Raw genomic sequence first — 22,794 nt, 5'->3', positions numbered from 1 at the left:
TTATTTAAAATAGATATTCGTCCCAGAAATAAAAAGATAATCTACTCACATACGAATATAGTCAAATTTCTAATATGGTTTGACATTTTAATTCTATAGAAGCTATACTATTAATTCTGTACAATGAAAGATTAATTGTGATTCTTGAGCAAGAACACTGAGTTATGTCTTAGTGCGTCTGGTGTCTTAGGAAGTCTGCTGAGAGAAGAAAATCTCAAGTGTGACTTTCAAAAAGGTATTTTCCAGCCTCCATACTCAAAGTAAAATTCTATAAGCAATGGAAAGAAATACAGTACCCTTGCGGGAAAACACAGGCCTGCCTCTACCAGCTCCCTTTACTTTGGGACTCCAGTGCACCACACAATAATACTCCAACACAGTGTTTACACAACAGAAGGCCTTTTATGGTTTCAAGTGAAAGTGGTAAACGCTGACAGGAACGTGCTTCAGATAATACTTAAACAAAGTGTATAGGATGATTAAAAACAAACTAATCTCAGAAACTAATGAACACTCCAACAGAATCTGTGGGAAAATATGTGTACTTTTCTAAAAAGCAAATATACAAAAAACCCCAACAACAAAAACCCAGAACCCAGTTGATGAGGCCCTGTAAAGTCACAGCATACTAGAGGATATTAGGAGTATCAATTAAGTAATCTATATTTAATATTCTAAATAAGTCTAATAATTTATACTCAAGGCTCTAAAGCATTATGTTCCTTTAGCTCAACAAGTTTAGATTATTATTTAAAGAGTAGACCACTGAGTGTATCATATACAAAGTATGAGAGGACATCTTTTTCCCTCTATTATTCTACATTTCAGATCCAGAAATGCTTTCCTAGTATATTAAGCATGCATTCAAATAGGCAACCATATTTATTGAAGAGTCACTATTCTTACCTTTAAGGGTTTAATCTGATCCAAACCCATATAGGAGTCTGATCTCAGAAACACTGTATACTGATAATTTCCAGGCTTGCCTGGTGCAGGAAACTTCAGTTCTACCTAGAAGAAAAAAAACAGCACTTAAAATCCGTATTTTGAGAAATGGAAGAAAGAACATCATCTAGGTCTTTTATTATATTCTTTAATAATAAACTAGTAAATGTGTTTCCCTGAGTTCTATGAGACATTCTAGCAAATTATCAGACTCAAGGAGGGGGTCACAGAAACCCTAATTCATAGCCAGCTGGTTGGAAGTACAGACAACTTGAGACTTGCAACTGGCATTCTGAAGCACGTGGTGAGGGGTTGGGGGGTGGAGTCTTAAGGAACTGAGCCCTCACCCTGTGGGATCCGATGCTAACTCCAGATATATAGTGCCAGCATTGAGCTAAGATGCAGGACACTCAGCTGGTGTGAGAGACAACTGCTCGGTATGGGGAAAAACCCACACACCTGGTGTCAAAAATATTGTGTGACAGTAATGTGAGTAAATGAGAAACACACAGAAATGAGTTTTTCTTTACAAATGCCCAGTGCTGGAAATAACCACATGATTTCACTCATATGTGGAATCTAAAAACAAATGAATAAACAAACAAAAAACAGAATCTGATCTATAAATACAGAGAAGAAACTGACGGTTGACAGAGGGAATATTAGGGGGGATGAGGGGTTGAGCGAAATGGGTGAAGGGGAGTGGGAGAGACAGGCTTCCAGTTATGGAATGAATAAGTCATGTAACCAAAAGGTACAGCATAGAAAACAGAGTCATTGTGAACATAGTATAATAAATAGAGAAGCTGAATCACTGTTATATACCTGAAATTAATGTAACATTGTATGTCAACTATACTCAAATGAAAGAAATTTTTTTAAAATGTGCCTAGTGCCTTAAAATGTCAAGAAGATACTTATCTCCTTTTAAATCATAAGCTTCATACACAAAGAGTTACAAACTCTTAAAAATTTCAATTCCAGGGAAAGAAGATGGCAGGGAAGTCGGTAGGCTCACAACATCCCATGTACACAACTAGATACCATCTAATCATTCTAAATACCGCAGCAATCAAACAGCTAAGGGCTGTGAGAGAGAGAGAGAGAAGAGGCCATGTCGAAGATTAGGTAGGAAGTGTAGAGACACAGTTTGGAAGAGAAATGGATCATGGCCACTGCAGTCGGAAGCGAGTGGCAGTTGGAGGGAAGGGCATGAGACAACCCAGCACACAGGGGAGTGCACGGGGGGAAAAGGAATTCCCACGGCAATGAGCTTAGAAAGCAAGAGAGCCCAAATTTCGTGAATTCTTGCAACCAGCAGGGCTTAAAGCCTGGAGCTTTATTTATTCCTTTAATAAAAATGTTTGTTTATTTATTTGATAGAGAGAGAGAGTACAAGCAGGTGGAGCAACAGGGAGACGGGAAGCAGGCTCCTGCTGAGCAGAAAGCAAGATGTGGGGCTCAATCCCAGGGCTCTGGGATCACGACCTGAGCCGAAGGCAGACAGTTAACCGACTGAGCCATCCAGGCACCCCAAGCGTGGCGTTTTAATGGTCAGCATGCTTGGTTATGGGAGAGCTCAGAGGGCACTGGGGCTGCTCTCAGAGAAAAGGCAGGGCAAACGGTCCATGGACATACAGCATGGAAACAGCGACCTGAAAAGCGCAGGGGGCACACAGTGGGGAGGGTATTTGCTCATCTCAGAGGGCACCAGAGACCCCCCTCTGGGGCCATTACCCCCACCTCACCCCTCAGCACAAGAGAGGGCCACGTGCAGGAAGCAGTGATGGGCTGATACTCACTGCCTAACTTGCTTACACCAAGCCCCCCAACACCTGTACTCCAGTGGAACCATCCTTCCCAGTCACACTTGCCCCAGTCCCAGCACAGTGGGCGCCAAGTTTGACAGGGCCTCAGTTCCCACGGTGGTGGCAACAGGACTTTCACAAGCAGACCAGAACACACCTAGTTAAAACTTGCCACATTCAGGCCAGGGACCAAACATTGCCCACCAAGAGGCAAAGGGACCCTCTGCAGACAACTGGCCTGAAAAATAAAGCAGCCAGAACACAAAAGCAAAGCCCACACAGCACACATTGGAGACACCAGGCCCTAGGGAACAAGGGACACTACACTGTAGAGCACTATAGGACTTCCTCTAAGTAAAGCCATTATTCTCAAGAACAGGAGACATAGCTGACTTTCCTACAAAGAGAAACAGGCACAGAGACACAGATAAAATGAGAAGAGAGAGGAATCTCTCCTAAAAGAAAGAAAAGGACGAGGCCATGGCAGAAGATCTAAGCAAAACAGATGTAAGGAACATGCCTGGTAGAGAACCTAAAGCAATGATCCTAAGGATACTCACTGGGCTTAAGCGAATAGTGGAAAACATTAGTGAGACCATTAACACAGAGATAAGGAATAACATAGCAGAGATAAGGAGCTCAATAAAAAAATTAGACACACTTGATGGAATGAATGGCAGGGTGGAAGCAGCAGAGGAACAAATTAATGACCCCGAAGACTAAAGAAAACAATAAACAGATCAATGAAATGAACAGTTGGTCCTTAAAAAACAAACAAACAATAAAACTGATAAACCTCTACTCAGTTATCAAGAAAAAGACCCAAATACATAAAGTTGCAAATGAAGAAGGAGAAATTAACAACCACCACCACAGAAATACAATTGTAAGAGATTATTATGAAAAACTATATACCAACAAATTGGACAACCTAGAAAAAATGGATGAATTCCTAGAGCCATACAGCCCACCAAAACTAAAACAGGAAGAAATAGGAAAACTTGAACAGAATGACAACCAGCAAAGAAATTGAATCAGTAATCAAAAAACAAGTCCAGGACCAGATCTCTACTAAACATAAAGAAGAGTTACTACCTATTCTCAAACAATTCCAAAAAACAGAAAAGGACGGGAAACTTCCAAATTCATTCTAGGACAGCATTACCCTCCTACCATAACCAAATGAAAATAACACAAAAAAAGAGAACCACAGGCCAATACTTCTAATGAAAACAAGCAAAAACCCTCAATAAAATACTAGCAAAATGAATCCAACAATACACTAAAAAAATCATTCACCATGAAGAAGTGGGATTTTTTCCTTGGGTTGCAAGGTTGGTTCAATATTCTCAAGCTAATGTGATACATCACATTAGTAAGAGAAAGGATAAAAGCCATAGGATCATTCCAATAAACACAGAAATAGCATCTGACAAAGTAAAACATCCATTCATGATAAAAACCCTCAACAAGGGGCACCCGAGTGGCTCAGTCAGTTAAATGTCTGACTCTTGATCTCAGTTCAGGGTCATGAGTTCAAGCCCTGCATTGGGCTCTGTGCTGGGTGGGGAGCCTACTTAAAAACAAAACAACACAAAACCAAAAACACCCTCAATAAAGTAGGTATGCAGAACATACCTCAACATAATAAAGGCCAGCCATATATGCAAAACCCCAATGCTAGCACCACCCTCAATGGAGTAAAACTGAGAGCCTTGCTCCTAATGTGAAGAAGACAAGGATGTCTACTCTCATCACTTTTATTCAACATAGTACCAGAAGTCCTAGCTACAGCAATCAGACAACAGAAAGAAATAAAAGGCATCCAAATTGGTAAGAAAGAAAGAAATCTTTCAGTATATGCCGATGACATCATACTATACACAGAAAACCCAAAAGACTCCATCAAAAAACTGCTAGAACTGATAAAAAATCAATGTATAGATATCTGCTGCATTTCTATACACCAAAAATGAAGCAGCAGAAAGAGAAATTAAGGAATCAATCCCATTTACAACTGTATCAAAAGCAGTAGAATACCCAGGAATAAATCTAATCAAGGATGTTTATTCCTATACTCTGAAAACTATAAAACACTGATGAAAGAAATTGAAGACACAAAGAAATGGAAAGACATTCTAGGCTCCTGGACTGGAAGAACAAATATTGTTACAATGTCTATACTACCTAAAGCAATCTACACATTCAATGCAATCCCTACCAAAATACCAACAGCATTTTTCCAGAACCAGAACAAATAATCCTAAAATTTATATGGAACCACAAAGACCCTGAATAGCCAAAGTAATACTGAAAAAGAAAAGCAAAGCTGGAGACATCACAATTCCAGAGTTCAAGTTATATTACAAAGCTGAAGTGATCAAAACAGTATGGTACTGGCACAAAAACAAACACAAAGATCAATGGAACAGAACAGAAAATCTCTAAATTAAACCCACAATTATATGGTCAATTCATCTTCAACTAAGCAGGAAAGAGTATCTAGTGGGAAAAAGTCTCTTCAACAAATGGTTTTGGACAGCAACATGGCCAAGAACCTGGACCACTTTCTTACCCTACATATAAAAATAAATTCAAATGGATTAAAGACCTAAATGTGACACTTGAAACCACAAGAATCCTAGAAGAGAAGACAGGCAGTATCTTCTTTGACATCGGCCATCGCAACTCTTTTCTAGATAGGTCTCCTGAGTCAAGGAAAACAAAAGCAAAAATAAACTATTGGGACATCATCACATAAAAAGCTTCTGTATAGTAAACAATCAACAAAAACCTACGGAATGGGAGAAAATAGTTGCAAATGATTTAGCTGATAAAGAGTTAGTAACCAGTGGGGCACCTGGATGGTTCAACTGATTAAGTGTCCAACTCTTGATTTTGGCTCAGGTCATGATCTCAGGGTCATGGGACGGAGCTCTGTGTCAGGCTCCTCACTCAGTCAGCAGTCTGCTTCTCTCCCTTCTCCCTCTGCTCCTCCTCCTGCTCTCTCTCCCTCTTCTCTCAAATAAGTAAATATTAAAAAAGGGGAGGGGAGGACTAGTATCCAAATATATAAAGAACTTATAAAACTCAATACAGAAAAAACAAGTATTCCAATTAAAATGGACAAAAGAGAAGATTCCATGTGCACTTGAGAGGAATGAGTATTCTGTTGTTTTAGGGGTCAATGTTCTGTATCTATCTATGAGGTCCATCTGGTCCAATATGTCATTCAATGCTCTTGTTTCTTTATTGATTTTCTGCTTCGATGATCTATTACTGAGAGAGGGGTGTTAAGATCTCCTACTATTAATGTATTCATATCAATATGACTCTTTATCTTAATAGTTTTCTTATGTAATTGGCTGCTCCCATAATGGGGGCATAGATATTTACAATTATTAGTTCTTCTTGGTGGGTAGTCCCTTTAAGAATTATGTAGTGTCCTTCTGTATCTTTGACTACAGTCTTTTTAGTGTAAAATCTAATTTATCTGATATGAGAATCGCTACTCTGGCCTTCTTTTGAGGCCCACTAGCATGAAAGATGCTTCTTCATTCCTTCACTTTCAGTCTGGGTGTATCCTTGGGTTCGAAATGGGTCTCCTAGACAACATATGGATGGGTCCTGTCATTTTATCCAATCTGCTACCCTGTGTCGTTTTATGGGCGCATTTAGGCCATTCACATTGAGAGTAATTATTGATAGATATGTTTTTATTGACATTGTGTTACCTTTGAAGTCTTTCTTTCTGTAGATTGTCTCCATATTTCTGTTCAATGATATTCTTAGGATTTTTTTCTCTTTTATAGACCCCCCCTTAATATTTCCTGCAGTGCCGACTTGGCGGTCGCATACTCTTTTAAGCCTTGCCGGTCTTGGAAACTCTTTATCTCTCCATCCATTTTGAATGTCAGTCTTGCTGGATAAAGTATTCTTGGCTGCATGTTCTTCTCATTTAGTGCCCTGAATATATCTTGCCAGCCCTTTCTGGCTTGCACAGGTTTCTGTGGACAGGTCTGACGTTATTCAGATGGGCTTTCCTCTGTACGTAAGGAGCTTCTTTGTCCTTGCTGCCTTCAAGAGAGCCTGTCTACAATTATGATTCCTCATTTTTACTATCAGGTGTCTCGAGGACTTTCAAGATTCTATAATCTTGGGGGGAGACCGTTCTGCCTCTAGTACATGAACACTGGTTCCATTTGCGAGATTGGGAAAATTTTCATGGAGAATTTGTTCCACTATATCTTCTAGACTTCTTTCTTTCTCCTCCCCTTCAGGGATTCCAATAATTCTGACACTGGAACGTTTCATGGCGTCATTTATTTCCCTAATTCTGTTTTCGTGGCTTCTAAGCTGTTTGCTCCAGGCTTCCTCCTGATCCTTTCTCTCTATCTGTTTGTCCTCCATATCACTAATTCTATCTTCTGTCTCAGTTACCCTAGCTTTTAGAGAATTTAGATTAGATTGGAACTCATTGAGAACATTGTGAACATCATCCCTGGTGGCTTTAAGTTCTGCCCTAATCAATTCCATTTTGTCATCCATGGCTTTCTCCAACCTAGCTATTGCCTGGATAATTGTTAGCCTAAATTCCCTTTCTGACATATTGTCTATGTCGACAGCCATTAGCTCTGTTACAGAAGGCCCAGCCTCTGAATTTTTCTTCTGTTGGGCATTCCTCCTCCTAGTCATTTTGGTGAGAGATGGCTGAACGGATGTAGCTGGATGTGTCGACCGTAATGCAGTAATGAACATTGCTTCAAAAAAGCCATACAGATGGCCAACAGACATATGAACAGATGCTCAACATGAATTATCGGGACACACTGGTCAAAACTACAATGAGATATCACCTCACACCTGTGAGAATGGCTAAAATCAAAAACATAAGAAACAACTGGTATTGTCAAGGATATGAAGAAAGCAGAACGCTCTTGCACTGTTGGTGGGCTACAAACGGGTGCAGCCACTGTGAAAAACACCACTGAGGTTCTTCAAAAGTTAAAAACATAAGCACCCTACAATCTAGCAATCATATTACTGGGTATTTACCCAAAAAGTACAAAAACACTAATTCAGGGGCACCTGGGTGGCTAGTCAGTTGAGCATCTGACTTATTTTCGGCTCAGGTCATGGTCTCAGGGTCATGGAACAAGCCCCATGTTGGGCTCTGTGATCAGCAAAGAGTCTGCCTGGGATTCTCTCTCCCTCTCCCAATGCCCCTCCCCTTGCTCACACTATCTCTCTCTCTGCAAAATAAATAAATCTTAAAAAAACAAACAAAAAACCAAAATAAAACAAAACCCACTAACTCAAGGAGATACATGCCCCCCTGTATTTACAGCAGCATTTACGATAGCCAAATTATGGAAGCAGACCAAACACCCATCAACTGATGAATGGATTAAGATGGGGTATACACATACATACAATGCACTATTACTCAGCCACAAAAAAAGAATGAAATCTTGCCATTTGCAATGACATGGATAGAGCTAGAGTGTAGAATGCTAAGTGAAATAAGTCAGAGAGAGAGATAACACCATAAGACTTCACTCATATGTGAAATTTAAGAAGCAAAATAAATGAGCAAAGGGAGTAAAAAAGAGAGAAAGACAAACCAGGAAACAGACTCTCACTACAGAGAAGCAATGGTTATCAGAGAGGAGGTGGGCAGGGAATGGGTGAAAAGGTGATGGGGATTAAGAAGTGCACTTGTGATGAGCACCAGGTGATTAAAATAAAAACTTAAGGAAAAAATTTCGTTTCCACTCATACAAAGGAAGAATAAATTATTAAGATGGCATTTGGATGTTCTGGTGATCTGTCTCCAATCTCCAAAATCCAGATTTTGTAGGCAAGGTTATATATTAAAAAAACCAACTAGGAAAAATGAACTAAAAATTCATGGGAATATTATTTTTTAACATTAATCTCACAATTTGACTTTCTAAATATACCACAAAACCCAGAAATCGTAAAAGAAAAAATTACTAAATCACACTACCAAAAAAAACCCAAATAAATAATGTTTGTACTTTTGCTTGGTAAAGACAACTGCAATAGTAAAACAAACTATGGAGAGGTATTTGCAACAACTATCACAAAGGGATGTAACACTTAAAACAATTCCCCAAACCAATTAAAGAGCAATAATGCAACAAAAATGAACAATGGTCAAAAACAGACATAAAAATAAGTACAATTCAAATACACTGGAAGACATTCAGTTTCACTCCTGAGATACAAAATTTATACTTACACTGAGTATAAGTAGCATAGTAAAAAGTGATTAAGGCAAGAATCATCAATGTGTATTAAAATGAGCAGATAAGAGACTAGTAGAGAATATTAACATAGTGCCCAAGTATCACCTGAAAGATTAGAGGAAAAAAATACCTTTTATAGTAGAGAAAAGCCTTAATTAAATGTCTAACCATTGTATTACCAGTGTGGGGCAAAATGATATAATGTGCCCCATAAGGTTATATCACTTATGTAGCATTTTTGCCAAAAATATTTAAGATGAATATAGTCATGAGTAACCAATGAGACAAGTTAAACTGATGGATATTCTACAAAATATTTTGCCTGGACTCCTCAAAAATTGTGATGGCATGAAAAATTTAAAAACAAAACACCAAGAGTTTTAGAATAAAGAAGACTGACAACCAAATGCAATGCATAATCCTTGAATGGATCCTGAATTTTGAAAACAAAACAAAAACTATAACAGAAATTAGTGAAATAATTAAGGAAATCTGAATATGGACTGCACATTAGATAAATACCATATTAATGTTAAATATCCTGAATATAGTAATTTTATTGGGCTTTATATAGGAGATGGCCTTTGTTTTTAGGAGATACATGTTTAAGTATTTAGGGTTACAATGTCATGATGTCTACAGGCACACATGAAGAGGAAGATACTAAACTATCTTAAATATAAGGCAAAATGTTAACTGATCAGTATAGATGAAGGATATGGGAGTTCACAATAGTATGCTTGCAACATTTCTACAGGTTTGAAACTTTTTAAAATAAAAGATCAGAGAGAAAAAGGTAAGGTGTATGCTATTTTGTATGCAATATTGGAGAAAATACATATGTGTATTCCCTTGTAATTTATATACAGTATTATATGAAGAATACACAAAAATTTTGTTTAACATCATTGGCCTCCAGGAAGGAAAATGGGTGACTGAGAGGGATGTTTCAATGGATGCACTTTTGTGTATCTTATGAAATATTAACTAGGTGAATTTATTATCTGCTCAAAAATAGGTGAAACTTAAATTTTAAAAATAGTAATAAAACTGCTATATCCAAGAAATATCCTTTACATTAACACTAACTCTAAGTGTCAAATAAACAAACAACAAACTACTTCATACATTTACTACTTGGTTATAAAAGGGGAAAAATATTTTTGGATTAAAAATCAGTATCACATGGGACGCCTGGGTGGCTCAGTTGGTTGGACGACTGCCTTCGGCTCAGGTCATGATCCCGGAGTCCTGGGATCGAGTCCCACATCAGGCTCCCAGCTCCATGGGGAGTCTGCTTCGCTCTCTGACCTTCTCCTCACTCATGCTCTCTCTCACTGTCTCTCTCTCAAATAAATAAATAAAATCTTAAAAAAAAAAAAAAAATCAGTATCACAGAACTATCTTGAAATTCTAAAAAACCTTGCTCTTTCTAGAGAAGCAGCATGAAACAATCAAGAAAAACAAGATAAACAGATAAAACATACTCATCACAATGAGACAGTAGTGATGATATTAACAATGAATAAAGCCACATAATCAAAAATTCCATTCTAAAAATCTAATTACCAGTTCTTAAATTTGTTTTTAAGACCAAAGATATTTATCTTAGCACTAATCCAATGAGGATAAAAATCATAAGTTTTTGTAAAATACAATTAAGTTCTGAACAGGAGAACAAAAGGCGTATATTCTCAGACACTAACAGTGAAAACTCCCAAAAATAAGTTAAAAACAAGTTTTGAACACTGATCAAGTTGCCTACCTTTAACAACACTGTATAAATTTCTAATCGGCTACTCCCAAAAGACACTAGAGAACAGTTATAAAATGTGCCTTAACAAATAAAATACAATAAGCCAAATATGATAAGCTGACTTCTAAGAAAGACTTTATGAAGAAGCATGATGTTGAGATGCCATATGTTTGTAAAAACTGAAATAATGTTGTTGGATAATTACCTCTTCTGTATCTTTTAGTGTACACACATGATATGGCATAGATATTAACGTCTGTTCCTTCCTATCTGCAATATAAAGCCACCACCATTCTTGTTTTTCCTGCAAAGAAAAAAAAAGCTTATGTTATCAGAAAGAACTAGAGAAATAACTGTTCTGCCTCGTCTCCTCTTAGACATATTGTTCTGGTTTTATCACTGCAGTATTTCCAGCAGAGATACAGTGCCTGGTACAAAATAAATATTTAATATTTACTGAATGAATAATCATTCTTAACCATTTGTAGATCTGCTATCCAAAAGAATTCTGCATGTAATTTCGGGGTTTCAAATGGCCCCTTAAAAAGCCCTAATGATGGCCCTCTGTATTAAGCCCTATACTAGCCTTAAATGACACAAGACAGCCTAAAAATAAAGCATTATAAACCACACTACAATATCATCTAGCAAATAATTTTGGTAATCTTACCTAGTAAGAAGCAAAAGCCAGAAAGTAGGAGTGGAAGGGACTTGGGCAACCAAATCAGAAATCATTAAAATACATCCCTCATAATAGAGCATCTCAGATTTAAAAGTCTATCTATACTCTTCACTGCACATGATTTTAATAAGTACAGCATCTTTAGTAGAACCTCATAAAAGATTAGGAATAGAAAAAGAGGTCAGTAAAGAAATTGCCACAGAAGTCCACACAGTCTGGAAGCACCAAGCTTTAATGTGCTCAGTGAGTACTGCTACACGGGACACATGGGTAACTGTTTAGTCATCTCTTGGTATCTGCTGCTTAAGAATTGGTCAGGGAAGACAGCTTTCTAAAATGGCTTAAAGAAAATGTTTTGGAGCTAAAGAATAAACAAACTCTATTCTATTGTAAATACTCAACCAAAACAACACTAGATAGTTCTAAATTTTCAACTATCCAAAATAAAGTTAAAAAAAATAACTCTTTACTGAAAACAGTATCATAGGGAAAATGTCTTTTTAAGCCAAAATCACTCGCACTTTCTATTTTACTTTATCCACAAGACATTAAAATTTGATTACCTTTCTAAAAATGCTACACTAAGGTCAACTAAAAGCTCTTGTAAACTTCAAAGCACTACAACAACATTAATAAGCAGAATAAGTAAGTCAGAAGTACATGTTTAACTTCTGCTTAACCCGAGGGGGACTACCACAATAGATATATGTGTATATATGTGTGTTTGTCTCCATGTGTTGCACAAAGTGCAACACAAAGTTGCACACACATGGACTCAAAGCAGGCCGGAGTCTGAGTCACAAGTACTCAACTCGGCCACAGTAACACGAACACAATGAGTGTGACTGGGCTCCAATAAAACGTCATTCATAAAACAGGCAGGGAGGCTGACTTGTCTGCAGGCTGTTGTTTAGCCAATGCCTGTTTCAAAGCCACACAGACCTGGACTATTTCACTTCACTAAATGTCACTTTTCTTCTCTGTTAAATGATGAGTGCCTAACTCGGGACGTGTTATGTGGATGAACTGAGATAATACAAGCAATGTTAGAATGTCTAGAACACCGATCATGATAAATAATAATCATGGGGGCAACTTCATGGGGGCGCCTGGGCAGCTCAGTCCTTAAGCATCTGCCTTTGGCTCAGGTCATGATCCCAGGGTCCTGGGATGGAGCCCCACATCATCCTTTCGTGGGCTCCCTGCTCAGCCTGGAGCCTGGTTCTCTGCCCCTCCCGCAGCTTGTATGCACAAGCCCGCTCTGTCAATTAAATTAAAAAATCTTCTAAGAAAATGATAATCATGATTAGTAATGAAATGAGGTAGACACCGCAATCATTTTAGTTCTGACATTTCACTGCCTGAAATCTCATTACCAGAACGTATATGTAATATAAGCAGCACTCAAGAATGAGCAATTCTTCTTTACCTCTTCACTAAGAGCATGCCTTTCCCTCTGATCTCCCAGGATACTTGATTAAAATGAGATTCATTCAAGAATATTTATTAAGTGAATATCAATCCATGACATTGTACTTATGCACAGACTCTTTGATGCACATAGCAAAAGTGGAAAATACGTTGTAGCATGAGTTATTTGCACCTTCGATGAAACAGTTTTTCTGCTGGGTGAGATTCCTCGCCATTGAATGAGTTTCAGTAACATGTAAGTCAATTATAATCATAAAACTTAAAGCAATTTAAGTGGGTAGTGAGGCTGTTAGGACAGTCTGGTAGGTACATGGAAGGTAGACAGGTAGATGTTAGGAAAATCCTAAATAAATTTTATCTGATAAATGGTACTTTAAGATGTTTACAGTGCAGTTGTAGCTTAAATTAGAAAAAGGCATTTTCAAGGCTAAATGTTCTAAGGCAGTGAATGAACGTTTTGCTTATTAACTAAGCACAGTCTAAAATGAACTGTCTGTTATAAGGGCACAAATTATGCAGCTTATAACATCCCGTGGCACTTTTAAAGCCAATCAATGAGTGGAATTCACTCGCTTGACTTCGGGAGCCTTGGGGTTGGCAGGCTACTACTGCAATGGGCAAAATGCCTTTAACAGATGGGCTAAAGCTCAGGACACGCCAGAAGATCAGCAAGCGCGTTAATGTGGAATCCTGGGCTGACTTCTTTCCAAGTCAAAACAACAGTCTGTGCAGAGCCATTCATTTATTATTAGGAAAGCCAAATTACTTGGGAATTTTGCCTTCGGCAGCCCCCAGCAACTCTGGATTGACATTCTAAAGCAGAAAGCAGATTTATACATGAAATCACCTGCCAAACATGAGTGCTGAGCAGAAGGTTCTATGGCAAAGCTGTGAAGCAGTCTGTGGAACAGCTTCCCTGAACTAAGAGACAACCAGTTCTTGACCTCTGGCCATAGACAGAACCGTGGCAAAAGCAAAACCTCAGGGAATTCCCAAATTCACTGGAAAGACAAAAAACTCAACATCCACAGTTGAGCAGGCCAAAAGCACAAACCAAATAAGGACAAGAGAACAAAGAGCACTGATCCATCTGTCCTAAGTTGGGGCTCAGCCACTTTCAACTCTTACCAAACTTAGCTGGTCCCACAGCCATTGGCTATTCCCACGGACTGGGGCAATTACGAGGGCCAGAGCAACTATAATGGCTCCAGGTGGCCAGTATAGGACCATCAGAGAATACCCATGAGAAAAATATTTAAGAACTTTTTTCTTCCTACCCAAAACTTGATAGGCGTGAGGGATTCACAAAACCCATGTAGTCCTACGATGAGGAAAAAATACACACTTGTCGGAAAGACTGCCTGAACTGCTGAAGAGAAATCATCAGCACAACCTCCAGTCATCCAGGCACAGAAAAGACAGAAGCCCAGGAAACCGCAGAAGTACTTACAGAGTTAACAATCCCCCCATTAAACAACACGTTCACTAAATCTGATTCGCACTGAAAGGCATCCTTCAAAATGTGGCCTATCAAGAACGGATCATCTTTAGCACATGTGAGCCAGTATACACCACAGAGGGATAGCAAGCAACTGAAAAATACCTGAAGAGAAAGTAAATGGAGTAAGGAAAACATGAATAACTCACCTCAGGAAAGTAAAGACTATAAACAGGATGCGTTATCTTTGATTTGGTCTCCAGCAGAGCTCTCTCCTTTCGCTGTATACTTTGTTGTAATTCTTGCCACTCCTAGTAAAGTAAAAATCAAACACTTGAAATCAAGATTGTTTTCAATTATTCTCACTAAGAGTTTCCATCCTTCTTCCAGCTATTATTCCTGACAATGCTACCTACCATGGAGTTCAGTCCCACAGACCTGATCATTTCCCTGCTCAAAACTGTTACACCGTATCATTTCACAAGTCAAATCTAAGCCCTTTAGCATGAACTACACAGTCATGATCTGACCTGGGCCAATCTCTTCAGTCTCCTGTCACTGCCTGTCTCTTTGCACTTTCTATTCTTTTTTTTTTAATTATCATCATCATTATTATTATTTATTTTGCACTTTCTATTCTTGTCACTTCAAACTACCTTGACTTCTCACCAAGCTGTTTCACTCCTCCTACACCATGTTTGGATTTTTGTTTTCTCTTTCTCTAACCTGGCAAATTCCTACTGTTATTTCTTCAGGAGCTGCTAAAACCTAAACCAGGAGCTCCTGAATACCAGAAATTTCCCTCAACTGAGTCAATCATTCCTTCCTTTGTGCTATCACTGTACCTTGACAAACTGTGCATAATCTCTTTTGTACCCTAATGTTTACTTACATGTCTGCCTTCCGCACTAGCCTCCTATCAGTCAAGGGCAGAAACTGTTTTACATTTGGCTTGCATTCCTCTCTCATCAAACACAGTGCTTGCCGTGTGACAGATAATGAATAACGGTTTGTATAATTATTTGACAACTGAATGAATGTATTTTTTGGTATCTAAAGAAACTAGTCTGTCACCTCTAATCCTAATACTATACTCAGAAAGGAGTATGTCAACTGTTTCTCAAAGCACGCCTGGAGAAAGAATTCCCTTGATGGGCTTTAATTTCTTGGCAATCAATTTAATTCCCAAAGTACAAAAACAGTCAAGGGCCAGCAACTGCTAAAACGTCATCCCTGTTCTCCCCCACCACTCCCAACGGCAAACTCCCCACCACATACCTCACTTAACTGTACTCTGCACATCTGCGTGCTTTGCAGATATTGTGGTTTTCACAAGGTGAAGTTTTGTGGCAACCCTGTGTTGAGCAAGTCTATTGCTACCATTTCTCCAACAACATTCATTTGCTCACTTTGAGTTTCTATGTTACATTTTGGTAATTCTTGCAATATTTTAAGCCTGTTTATTATATTTGCTATGGTAATCTGTGATCACTGATCTCTGATGTACTACAGTTACTGTCGGAGACAACACGAACCATGTTTACATAAGATGGCAAACTTGGTCAATAAATGCGTGTGTTCTGACTGCAACAACAGTGGGTTGTCCCCCATCTCTCCCCCTTCTCCTTGGGCCTCCCTGAGACACAACAATATTGAAATTAGGCCCATTAATAACCCTACAATAGCCTCTGAGTGTTCAAGTGAAAGGAAGAGCTGAGAGTCTCTCACTTTAAATCAAAAGCTAGAAATGATTAAGCTTCGTGAAGTGAAGAAGGCAAGTTGAAAGCCGAGATAGGCTGAAAGCTAAGCCTCTTGTGCCAAGCAGTTAGCCAAGTTGTGAATGCACAGGGAAAATTCTTGAAGGGAATTAAAAGTGCCTCTCCAGGGAAGACACGAGAGGTAAGAAAGAGAAACAACCTTAGTGCACGTATGGAGAAAGTTTTAGGGGTCTGGACAGATCAAACTAGCCACAGTATTTCTTTTAAGCCAAATCTTAATCTAAAGCAAGGACCTGTCCCTTCAAGTCTATCAAGACTAAGAGAGGTGAGGAAGCTGCAGAAGAAAAATTTGCAGCTAGCAAATGTTGGTTCATGAGGTTTAAGGAAAGAAGGCGTCTCCGTAACAGGAAAGGGCAAGGCGAGGCAGCGAGCGTGGGTGCAGAAGCTGCAGCAAGCTCTGCACAGGATCCTGCTCGGAGAATCCAAGGTGGCTACACTACAGGACTTTCAATACTGAAGAACAGCCTTACATGGGAAGAAGATCCCATCTAGGACTTTCAGAGCTAGAGAGAAGTCAATGCCTGGCTTCAAAAGACAGGCTGACTCTCCTGTTAGGAGCTAATGCAGCCGGTGATGTTCAGTGAAGGCCACTACTCACCGACCTTCCTGAAAATCCTAGGGCCCTTAAGAAATATGCAGAATCTCCTCTGCAAGTGCTCTCTAAATGGAACAACCTAGCCTGAAGGACAGTACATTTGTCTACAACATGGTTTACTGAATATTTTAAGCCCACTGTTGAGATCAACTACTAAAAATTTCAAAGTATTACTGCTCATTGACAATGCATCTGGTCATCCAAGAGCTCTGATGGAGACACCCGGTAAGATTAATGCTGTGTTCATGCCTGCTAACACAACACCCATTCTGCAGCAAATGGATCATAGAATAACTACCACTTTCAGGTCTTACTAGTTTAGAAATACTTTTTTTAAGGTGATAGCTGCCACACACAGTGAGTGACTCCTCTGGTGGATCTGGGCAAAGTATAATGAAAATCTTCTCATTCAGCCTTTTACATGCCATCAAAAACATTTATGACTCATGGGAAAAGGTCAAAATATCAGTCCTCACAGGAGTTTGGAAGAAGCTGACTCCAACCCTCACGGATGACCTGGAGGGGTTCAAGACTCCAGTGGGAGAAGTAACTACAGATGTGGTAGAAACAGCAAGAGGTAAAGAATTAGAAGTGGTGCCTGCAGATGGGCCTGAACTGCTGCCATCTCATGAGAAAAGGCTACTCTCATGAGGAGCTGCTTCTGATGGCTGAGCAAAGACAGTGGCTTCCTGAGATGGAATCTACTCCTGGTGAAGACGCTGTCAAGACTGCTGCAATGCCAACAAAAGATTCAGAATATGATAGAAACTTAGCTGATAAAGCAGCATCAGGATCTGAGAGGTCAGACTCCAATTCTGGAAGTTCTACTGTGGGTAAAATGCTATCCAACAGCATGTCATGCTACAGAGAAATCATTTTTAAAAGGAATAGTCAACGCAGCAAACTTTATTGTCATCTTATTTAAAAAACTGCCTCAGGGGCGCCTGGGTGGTTCAGTGGGTTTAAGCCTCTGCCTTCGGCTCAGGGTCCTGGGATTGAGCCCCACATCAGACTCTCTGCTCAGCAGGGAGCCTGCTTCCTCCTCTCTCTCTCTCTGCCTGCCTCTCTGCCTACTTATGATCTCTGTCTGTCAAATAAATAAATAAAATCTTAAAACAACAACAACAAAAAACTGCCCTAGTCACCCCAACCTTCAGCAAGCACCACTGAAGAGTTAGCAGCTATCAGCACTTAGGCAAGAGTTTCCACCAGCAAAAAGTTTACAACTTGCTGAAAGCTCAGATGATGGTTAGCATTTTTTAACAATAAAGAATGCTTTAATTAAAGCATGTATGTTGTTAAGGCATGTGTTAGACTACACTACAAAATAGTATAAACATAACTTTTATATCCAATAGGAAACCAAAAAATTCATTTGATTTTCTTTACTGCAATGTTGGTGCCATTGTGGTGGTCTGGAACTAAGCCTGTAATATCTCCAAGGCATGCCTGCAATTCCTTATACTTTTATCCTTTGCCCTTTACTTTTTTATCCTCTTTTTCGCCTCTACCTGTGCCTCCCAGGCTAGTCAGGGAATCCCCTTTTCTCTCCTAATCCACAAAGGTAACTTTTAGCCCAGTCAGACAACAACAGAACAACACAAACAAAGAAATGGTTGATCAGTTTACAGATAATCTGCAGTAAGTCTCTTAGGACCCATTATTTGTCTACCAAACCCTCTTTTCTACAGCCCATCTAAAAACCAGGTGCAACTTAATGCCACACCATGAGTTTCTTTTTTTTTTTCTATTCTCTCTATCCTCACAATCTTAATAAGTCCCTTAGAGACTCCTCCTTTCCTTAATGTCTTATATACCTCTTGAAACAAGGTGGCATTCTGTAAATGTTAGTCTTCTCCTTAACCAACCTCTTGACATTAGAGTCCACAATAATGTTTCTTTACTTTTAAACACTACCTGGAACTTTTGAAAGACTCTTCTAAGTAACTGCTTAGACCATAACCCACCTTTCCTAACTGATTTGCAGACTCAGCTCCAATGGTGAAAATTACTGTAAGACACAAAACTGACTTCCCCTCAGATCTGCATCCTATACTAACAGCAATTTAAGATTTAAAAAAATTAAGAAAGCCAATCCTTGTTAGAAACTATTCTTCTTTATAATTCTGGCCACCATCCCATGAACACATGCTTGCAAAATAAGAGATTATAATAAAATATACTGGTATTGTTTAAGACAAACATACAAACAAGTACACAAATGAAAAACAAAAAACGTAACTATCAGAGGTATATAATTCTAATTATTTAAACCTATAAGTCTTACTGCTTCATCATCTTTGTTCTGTTTTTCATCTTGCTCTCTATCAGAGTCTCTGTCACTACCATCATCTTTTTCACTTTGGGATTCTCTATTGGTTTCTTCTTCTTCAGAATCACTGCCTTTGTCAGAAACTTCTTCTTCGTCTTCCTTTACTGCAGCTTCCTGAAAGAAAAAAGCAACCACAGAAGTTCTGAATATCTCAGCGAATTGTGAGTCCCTGAAGCTAACTTAATGTCATTATAATTAAATGAGTTCAAGATTCTAATTTCACTATTCATACAGAATTTTAAAGAATTATAGACACACGTACTTATAAATATGTGGTAATCAGACTAAAGACTTTAACATTTGGCCTATTTGTCTATTGTTAGTTATTTTACTTATTTTTCATGTTCGTAAAATAAAAAATATTTTATCTTTAAAGCATAAAGTACACTACTACCACAATGGCAACATGGCTCATCAAATATATAAAACATATAATACATATATTTTTTAATTAAATATTTATTTATTCATTTCAGAGAGTGAGCACGCACATGTGGCACAAGCAAGGGGGAGGGGCAAAGGTAAAGAGAATCTCAAGCAGACTCCCTGTTGAGCACGGAGCCTAAGGATACAGGGCTCCATCTCATGACCCTGAGATCACGATCTGAGCAGAAACAAGAGTCAGATACCAAACCAACTGAGCCACCCAGGCACCCCACTTATACAATGTATTTTATTTGAAATGGGGAACTGGAAAGCTCATAGAAAAGTACTGCTTTGAGAATTTATTATCTTCTATAGCTTATACAGCATAATGTAGTAAGGAAAGCCAATATCCCAAACAAAATATTTACTAATCCATTTCAAGAAGAAAAAAGAACAGCAAATTAAATACAAAAAAACTCAAAGTAAATAAAACAGACCTGAAATCAATTTAAGAGAAGGCAGATATGCAAAGGGAAATCTAAACAAAACCAAAAGTTGGTTCTTTGAAAAGATAATAAAACTGAGAGAAGACTTATTAGGCAAGACTGATCAAAGGAAAAGAGTATATAATAATAGGAATAAAAGAGACATTACTACAGATCCAAAAGAAATTACAAAGAGAGGACGTTATCAATTACTCTGTCAATAAACTTGATAACTTAGAAGAAATGGACAAATTCCTTGGGAAGTATAATTTACTAAAATTGATATAAGGAAAAAAAGTAGAATTTGTTAAAGAAATGGACTCTAGGGGTGCTAGGGTGGCTCGGTCATTAAGTGTCTGCCTTCAGCTCAGGTCATGATCCCAGGGTCCTAGGATCAAGCCCCATACTGGGTTCCCTGCTTGGCAGGAAGCCTGCTTCTCCCTCTCCCTCTGCTACTCCTGCTTGTGTTCCCTCTCTCCCTGTGTCTCTCTCTGTCAAGTAGATGAATAAAATCTTTAAAAAATGAATAAGAAGAAAAAGAAGTGTACTCTAAAACTAAAATCCCTGGGCGCCTGGGTGGTTCAGTGGGTTAAGCCGCTGCCTTCGGCTCAGGTCATGATCTCAGGGTTCTGGGATCAAGCCCTGCATCGGGCTCTCTGCTCAGCAGGGAGCCTGCTTCCCTTCCTCTCTCTCTGCCTGCCTCTCTGCCTACTTGTGATCTCTCTCTGTCAAATAAATAAATAAAATATTAAAAAAAAAAAAAAAAACTAAAATCCCTTTTTAAAAACTCTAAGCCCAGATGGCTTCTCTAGATATTCTTCCAAATATGAAACAAACGCAATCTTAAACAGACTCTTCCAGGAAAAAGAGAAAGAAAGAATACTTCCTAACTTGTTTAATGAGGTAAGTATAAACCTGATACAAAACCTGGCAAGGGTATTTACAAGAAAGGAAAACAATATTCTCTCATAAAAATAGATGTAGGAAAAAAATAAAATAAATGTAGGAATCCTAAACAAATATAATGAAATCTAGATAAATATGAAAAAGGATGATACGTTGTATTTGTTCCAGGAATGCAAGGACAGTTTAAAATTTCTAAATGTTTTTAACATAATTCACTATATTACAGAAAGGAGAAAAATCACACCATCACTTCAACGAATGGAGAGATGGCATTTAATAAAATTCAGTATTGCTCAAGATAAAAATTCTCAGCAAACCTGATAAAGAATATCTACAAAAACCCTGTAGCCAACATCACGCTTAGTACTTTGTTTCCTTTCTCCTGGAGATAAACAAGAAGACAAGGGTGACCACCGTCCTTACGCCTAACCAACATTACACTGAAAGTTTTAGCCAATACAGTAAGAAAGGAAGAAAAAGCAAAAAGATTAAAGAAAAAAGTAAAAAGTAAAGAAAAAAGTAAAAAGAAAAAAGAAAAACTGTCTTTATTCCCAGACGGCATGACTGTGTACACAGAAAATCTAAAAGTACCTACTAATGGTCAGAATCACAAGCATACCCTGGATATATTCCAGGTTCGGTTCCAGACCATTGCGGTAGAGAGATTATCGCAATAAAGTCAAAATGACTTTTTTTGTTTCCTACTACATATAAAAGTTATATTCACACTATACTATAGTATGTTAAGTATGCAAACAGTATTCTATCTAAAAAAAATAATTAAAAAATACTTTACTGCTAAAAAAATGCTAACCATCATACGAGCTTTCAGTGAGCTGTGGTCTCTGATTACAGATCACCATAGCAAATACAATAATACAAAGTTTGAAATTATTGAGGGAATTACCAAAATGTGACAGAAACACAAAGTGAGCAAATGTTGCTGGAAAAATGATGCTGACAGATTTGCTCAACACAGGGTTGCCATGAACCTTCAATATGTAAAAATGCAGTATCTGCCAAGTGCAAGAAACTGACGCACAATAAAACAGGGTACACCCATATTGTCAGTTCAAGACTCCTTGATACAAGGTCAATATTTAGAAGACAACTGTAACTTTATGCATCAGCAATAAACACTGAAGAATGGGTTTCTTTTAATGTTTTTTGCAACAGCACCAGAAAGTATCAAATACAAAAGTGTAAATCTTATGAAAGAAGTGTCATACCTCTGTCACTGGGAATTACAAAACACTGCTGAGAAAAAATTAAGGAAGATCCAAGTTAATAAAGATAAAGCATGATTATGAATAAAAAGACTCAATACTGTGGGGCACCTCGGTGGCTCAGTCGATTAAGCATCTGCCTTGGGTCAGGTCATGACCTGAGGGTTGTAGGATAGAGCCCCATATATTGGGCTCCCTGCTCAGCAGGGAGCTTGATGGCTTCTCCCTCTCCCACTCTCTCTGCTTGTGCTCACCCTCTCTCTCTCTCAAATAAATAAATAAAATATTAAAATCGTTGATAGGCAGAAATGTCAACAGGACTCAAAAGCACTAACCATAAAGTCAATGAAAGACTTTCTTAAAATTAAGTACTATCAAAAGTTTCCATTAAGAGGGTAAAAAGGGACTCATATCCAGAATATATAAAGGAATCCTGTAAATCCATAAGACAACCCAACAGATAGAGGATATTCAAATGACTAGTTAAGGGTATGAAAAGATGCTCAATATCATTAGTTATCAGGTAAATAAAAACCACACACAGAGATACCACTACAGATCCCACTGTAGTGGTTATAATAAAAAAGAATGAAAAAACCAAGCACTAGTGAGGATATGGAACAACTGAACTCATGTTTTGCTGGTAGGAATATAGAATAGCACAACTTTGAAAAACAGGCTCTTTCAGTGTGTTACCACTGACTTACTTTATGACCCAGCTATTCCACCGCTAGGTACATACCCAAGACAATGAAATGTCCACAAAACAACATG

The 22,794-nt window shown here is 38.4% G+C and overlaps 1 protein-coding gene across 1 annotated transcript in view; it reads right to left on the bottom strand.

Annotated features, from left to right (window-relative positions):
• SEC63 (SEC63 homolog, protein translocation regulator) overlaps positions 1-22,794 on the bottom strand; it is a 71,989-nt gene that overhangs the window by 1,195 nt on the left and 48,000 nt on the right. The window contains exons 17-20 of the mRNA XM_059176942.1: positions 18,993-19,151; positions 14,542-14,643; positions 10,987-11,085; positions 907-1,011 (exon numbers count right to left, since the gene is read on the bottom strand). Of these exons, the coding sequence (XP_059032925.1) occupies positions 907-1,011; positions 10,987-11,085; positions 14,542-14,643; positions 18,993-19,151 (465 nt within the window). The remainder of the gene's footprint in view (positions 1-906; positions 1,012-10,986; positions 11,086-14,541; positions 14,644-18,992; positions 19,152-22,794) is intronic.

The sequence above is a fragment of the Mustela lutreola genome, chromosome 6, assembly GCF_030435805.1.
Source record: "Mustela lutreola isolate mMusLut2 chromosome 6, mMusLut2.pri, whole genome shotgun sequence".
Classification (NCBI taxonomy): domain Eukaryota; kingdom Metazoa; phylum Chordata; class Mammalia; order Carnivora; family Mustelidae; genus Mustela; species Mustela lutreola.
This window is presented reverse-complemented; position numbering and strand designations above follow the sequence as displayed.